Source organism: Ailuropoda melanoleuca, chromosome 17 (assembly GCF_002007445.2).
Source record: "Ailuropoda melanoleuca isolate Jingjing chromosome 17, ASM200744v2, whole genome shotgun sequence".
In the NCBI taxonomy this organism is placed as follows: domain Eukaryota; kingdom Metazoa; phylum Chordata; class Mammalia; order Carnivora; family Ursidae; genus Ailuropoda; species Ailuropoda melanoleuca.
The window spans coordinates 34,576,383-34,582,382 of record NC_048234.1 but is presented as its reverse complement, the minus strand read 5'-3'; the positions used below and the strand labels follow the sequence as shown (position 1 = coordinate 34,582,382).

At 49.3% G+C, this 6,000-nt stretch overlaps 1 protein-coding gene across 1 annotated transcript in view; it reads left to right on the top strand.

The window, feature by feature from the left end:
- The first annotated feature begins 852 nt into the window (after positions 1 to 852).
- Positions 853 to 6,000, top strand: part of TLE1 (TLE family member 1, transcriptional corepressor) — a 106,594-nt gene continuing 101,446 nt past the window's right edge. Inside the window, exons 1-4 of the mRNA XM_034647083.1 lie at positions 853 to 991; positions 1,793 to 1,893; positions 3,356 to 3,419; positions 3,534 to 3,578. Of these exons, the coding sequence (XP_034502974.1) occupies positions 968 to 991; positions 1,793 to 1,893; positions 3,356 to 3,419; positions 3,534 to 3,578 (234 nt within the window). The 5' untranslated portion in view covers positions 853 to 967. The remainder of the gene's footprint in view (positions 992 to 1,792; positions 1,894 to 3,355; positions 3,420 to 3,533; positions 3,579 to 6,000) is intronic.

Below are 6,000 nucleotides of genomic sequence, written 5' to 3'. Positions count from 1 at the left end.
GAAAGAGGGCCCAGGAAGGGGCTTGGAGGAAGAGTCCGGAGCGGCCGGGCGGGCCGTGCGGGGCGAGTGCGCGCGGGGCGCGGTGCCCGGATGCGCCCCGGGCTCGAGGAGCAGCGGGCGGCTGCGGGACTGCCCTCCGCGGTGTAGCCCCGCCGGGCCAGTAGGGTTTGTGCAACCGCGGAGAACACCGAGTGTTGGTCGCACGGGGCGTGCCGAGCCGCCTCCCGGCGCGCCCTCCGCACTTTCCCCGCCTCGTCGTCATCCCGCGCTCCTCCGCCCCGGCTGGGGCTGCGGAGCGCCAGGCGCGGAACCTCCGCGGCGCGGATCCTCCGCCGCCCGGACCTCGCTCCTCACCGCCTCCGGGGAACCGACGAGCGCCCGGCTGAAGGCGCTGCCCTGACCCGCAGCGGTCGGTCCCGAACGTCGCCAGGTTTGTTTGTGTAGGGTTAGCCGGGGGCGCCGGGCCACCTGCACCTCGCCCGCGGCCGGCGCCGCGGGGAAAACCCGGAGAGAGGCAGACCGGGAGAAGAGCGAAGGAAAGCAGCCCGCCTGGATTTGTTTGCTTGGGACGGGTGCCGCGTACCGGGATCGCCGAGGGGAGCGCGGCCGAAGTTACCGCGCCCCCACCTCCCCGCCCGGGCAGCGGAGGCCCGCGGGTTGGATCATAGCCCCCGCGCCCTCTTCTCGGGCGCCGGCGTCACCGCGCAGGTTCTTGGTACAGCCGGGCCCCCGGTGCCCCGCGATGTGGCCCTGAGGGAGGGAACCCGCACCGGCGGGAGCAGGAGCAGCCGGGCGCCGAGTGGCCGGTGCGCCCCGCCGAGCGCGCCTGCGTGCGTGGCCAGCGCGCTCCCCGCGCTCCCGGTTTCTGCTTGGCTTCTCGGCTTAATTTTCCTCGGCGGGATTAAAGTTGGAAATTGAGCGGAGGATTGAGTTGCCCGGAAACAGAGCTACGGCCGCCGCCAGAGCGATGTTCCCGCAGAGCCGGCACCCGGTGAGGCGCAGCAGGGTGCTGGGTGGAGGGGCAAAGCATTGGGTTGGGGGTGGGGTGAGGATGGGCGTTCTTCCTGTGTTGTAAGGAGACTGGTGTTTGCTACATTCTGGACGACCCCCCCACCAGCCTCTAGGAGTGCAAGGCTGGGGAGGGTCCGGACCCTCCCCTCCTGGGGTGGGGAGTGAGCTGAAACTCAATTTTTTCCCTTTACTTTGGGCCCCCTCCGAGTTGACGTCCAGACAGGGCGGGCGGGGGCACCCGGCGAGGCTGGGGTTTCTTTCCCGTAGCGACAGCTCCCCCCCTACCACTTCCCCCCCCCGCCGAGATGGGTAGGGCGCCCCCCTTTTGTTTCTCGTCTCGCCTATTTACATGTCAATGCAGCCCCCGTTCCGGTGCGCCTGGAGGTGGCCCCGGCGACTCTGGGAACGGGGAGCGTTAGGGAGTTGTTTTACTCCTCTGATCCCCGGGGTCATTATCGCCCCTGTGGGGAGGGGTTGGTGGCTACGACGACAATTTGGCCTGGTCTTCCCCGGCCGCCGGGGAGCCCCTCTGCCTCCAGCCGGTGACCCGGGCGCACGTACCACGACCCGCCCTGGAGCACGGAAGAGGCTCGGAATCTGGTGGCTCCAGACCCGGCGAGGGTCCGCTTTCTCCCCGCGTAAAGTGCAGCGCAAACTCGAGTTCAGGGCTCCGTTTTCCGCCACTTCTAACTTTATTTTTTGTTTATGTCCCACCCACTTCTCCGTCCTCTGACTTACTGTTTTATCTACCCGCATCCCGTCCCCTTGCCGTGGCCCCCAGACGCCGCACCAGGCTGCAGGCCAGCCCTTCAAGTTCACTATCCCGGAGTCCCTGGATCGGATTAAAGAGGAATTCCAGTTCCTGCAGGCCCAGTATCACAGGTGCGTGTCCGGCCGCGCCGGGCGAGTGGTAGCCCGGGGGCAGCCCCAGCCCCTCCTCGCCCGGCCTGGTGGCTGTGGCAGCTGTACTTAGTACTTGCGTCCAGGCGGTGGCGTGTGGAGTCGCAGTTAAGACCTGTCATTCAAGTTACCCCCTTTCCAGGTTCTTCCCGGGCCGCCTCTTCTCTAGTCTCCTCCTCCTACCATTGTTTCCCTTTTGCCCGTTTGCTGCTGTTTCAGGGAGCCTTTTTTTTTTTTTTTTGAGTATTTAGGAGTTGCATGAGAACCGTCAATATTTGCACTTCGTTTATTTATTTTGCAACAGGCTGAGCTGAAACCTTGGTTCAATCAATGCCCCAGCCCCGGAGTGCAGGTTTAGGGAGGCAGAGCCCCTGTCGAAATCGGTCTTTGCCATACTAGAGGATTGTGTTGTCTGAGGCAAAGTCCGTTGTGGAAAGCTAGATGCTGTTAGCTGTGCCCAACGTTGGTGATGAAGAGGGAGGTGGATACGTGCAGGGAAAGCTTCCCTGCTTTGGCGTCATTCTGGGTTGGTTTGGGCAGGACAGGGGACTGGAGTCTCATTTATATATATCCCAGCTTAGTCTTTTCATCTAATGAGACCTACTTCAAAAGATTTGTAAATGAAAAGTGATTGGAAAGCATCCTGTCCATAGTGGATTTTCCAGAAATGGTAGTTTCTTCCCTTGTTCCTATGAAGTCTTCGCTGATTAGAGCTAAGAAATAACTGTGTAATGACAGTTTTTATTTTTGTCATGCTTGAGAAAAAGCACACAGATGCTTGGGTGTGAATTTTCTTATTTTGTCAGAGGTTTTTCTGATTATTGACCTTTTGTCTGCTTGAAGATCATAATCTCTGGAACTTGAGGCATACCTGCCCACACTGTGTTTACCAAGCAGGGAGGACTTCAACCCACTTTATTGCAGTAGCTACTTAACATATTTTGGCAGGGATTTAAAAACCGAAGATTTTAAAAGGGACCAACAATTGTGGCAGTAACTTTACAAGTACAGTTTTCAAACCTAGAGACTATTTGAACTGGTAGAGATGGGACAGCCTATGTCTGACGCTGAAAATTGTGCAAAGGCCAGATATTAGTGGAGTCCAAAGGAGCAAACTGGTGCGGGGAAGTAGGAGTGAACAGATGAGTAGGAGGGGAAATCAGTCTTCTGGGTAGATCAGAGGTTTTGACAGATTTTTTATTCTTGGCATCTGACCAGGTATGCACCAAGAAAAAAAAGAATAGTAGCTGAGTGGAGACCCTGTACTGTTCACCTTACCCCTTTTCCCTATAAAATGCAAGGACAAAGCTTTTGCATGTTTACTTAGATAGTTTATGGCTTTTCCAAATTGGTCTGTGTTTTTACTTGAAGTGCAAATATGTGAGGCAGATGTTAAAACAAGTGACATAATGTTTACATTAAGTTGCCTGTTTTGTTTTTGTAGCCTTAAATTGGAATGTGAGAAACTGGCAAGTGAAAAGACAGAAATGCAGAGGCATTATGTGATGGTAGGTATCAGAGATTAGACTTTTCTCCTTTTCATGTAAGATTAGCAAATATGTGTTCCTAGCATTGCAAAACGTGAGTTAACGAAATGCTTGATTTGTTTTTTATTTTTGCAGTATTATGAAATGTCATATGGATTAAACATAGAAATGCATAAACAGGTAAGCTTTAGTTAAATCTCCAGTTGAAATGAGAAATCAGTCATTATGATTCTATAAAACTGGCTTTGTCCTCAGTGGTGGGGGGATTTGTATGCCATTTTCTTGCCTTGGTTTCCCTTCCTGTGAGTTGGTGGTAGTATTTTGCAGAAGGGTCGCTTCTTGACAATTACGGAATCTTTAAATGACTAGGTGAGAGGTGCTTTGGAAATGTGAACCGACCTGTTTCTAGGCTGATAGAAATTGAGTCTCTAAGTTGACTTTTCCACCTGAGTAGATTCTCCTCTTTAAAGATCTGGATATCCCGTAGAGTTCTGAAATTCAGAATAGCTTGGTTTTTTTTTGCTGGTTTGGACAGCAGTGTGGTCCTGCAGGGGAAAGAAGGATATTCAGGAGTTCCTTAAGCAAGTTAAACATGGTGGTATATGACTAACTGTGGGGTTCTCTTCATGCTTTGGGGTTGCATAAAGTGACATGATTAGTGGGTTATTAGGAAACATCTTTTTGAAAAATTTCTCAATTGATGCAGATTTGGAGGTGAAAAAGCATTCTTGTATGGCCACAGCATATGTTGGGAGTTGCTTCAGTCCTAGTGGTTTTAAAAGCATGAAAAGATTAGTGACTGGAAAGCTCTAGCTATGACTATGAGTTTGCAAGTTCCCATAAAATTCACGCTTATGGCTACTATAATGGTGTATAAAAAGTGTATTGAGCTGGAACAAGGCACTAAGGACCTCATAAGAGAAGAAAAGCTAAATGATTGCTCAGCCCAAAGGACCCTCGATTGAGTAGTCATTGTCTGCCAAAGAAAGCATTAATGGCAGGGTGTAAGTATTCTGGAGATATGCTGACATTCACTTTTTCATCAAGACGCTGGTACAATAAGTCTTTTAGAAATCGATTGCCTCTTAAAAAATTATCATCAGATGAAGTTGCACAGTTGGACACATTTCAAAGTGCAACAATACAATTCTTACTTGATGTATATGTGCTATTTCATCTCAAACCCTTGTTTCATTAAATTAAAGAGCATGGCTGACCGGCTGGGGCACAGTGGAGAAATTGATTAGTTCAGCCTTCAGATCTTACTTATATTCAAAGACTTTCATTAAGCAAGTGTGTTTCAGAGTTGAATTCTGCTTTTGTAACTCCACACTCTTTGATTTTTAATTCATCATAGATTTCATAATGTTAAGTCGTGTACATTAGATCTGTTCTCAGATGTGTGTTTGGAAAGGGATAGTTAGGTTCAAGGCCTTTCATTAATAATATAATTGGGCCTTTAAAATGCTGATTTTATTCTGATTTGCAAAATTGGTAGCCTAGATTACATTGGGCTTGTGCCTTTGTTTTTTGTGTGTTTCAATGGCTAGTGCCTGATTGAGGCCGTTGTAACTTGTTGATAGTAATTGGGCCAGAAGGTCTGTGGTCATTTACATGAATTATGCAAATAAACTGGGTGAAGGAGTTGTAACCTGCCACTTTTTTTTTTAAGTTACCCCAAAGGCACATTTTTTTGCTAACAAAAATTCTAGAATGGTAAGAGAAGACTGAGCTTTTTCTGAAACTCATAAACTCAAAGGATTTAATAACTTCACCAACTCTCTTACAAGGAAACACCACCTCTGTGTGATGCTGTATGCTGGTATAGGATTTATTGGGGAGGTAAAGGAGGTGTGTAATTCTTCTGGGTTCCTGTAGGTTGCATGGTTACATGACCTCTTCTTTATCGAGTAGGAAGAAGGAAGAAGGGGCAAAGAGGGTCAGGAGCCCCATGGTGTGAAAATAGGTTTCTAATGAGTTTCTATACACTATTGGACATTTGTGGGTAATATTGTCCATCCATGAGCCAGTATGCATTAATAATATGCTGTGCATAATTGGCTCAGTAATTTGAAAAATGTGAAAAGCTGAGAGATGCCATGTTCTTCATAGTAGGGTATTAAGCCCCCTGAAATTTAGTTTATATTGTAAATGCTGACAGACCCTTAACTAGAGTGGTGTGCAAAGCAGTGCTGTAATTCAGTTTAAAGTGGCCTTACATTTGAAAAACATCCTTCTGAATGTCACACATTAATAAGTTCTGAGGAGGCATTTGGTGCAGCTAGTAATCATAATTCTTATTAAAACTGGTGACGTCTGGCCCCCAGGGTGTAGCCAGGCTCAAATTGATGCTTTTTGCCGCCTGATCACCAGCACGGCCTAAGTGCTCATTATATTGTAGAGAGGGCCTTTGGAGCTCTCATTAGATTTGACAGGAATTCTCTCTGGGGGGAAACTGGGCATTAGTGAGACTCCTGACAGGCTGAAATTAGTCCTGTTTTATGGCTTATAACCAAATGCTAGCAAGGCATCATCAGGGGACACAAAAAATTGTCATTTCTGACAACATCTTTGTTACTGAAAAAAAATGCAGTGATGGGGA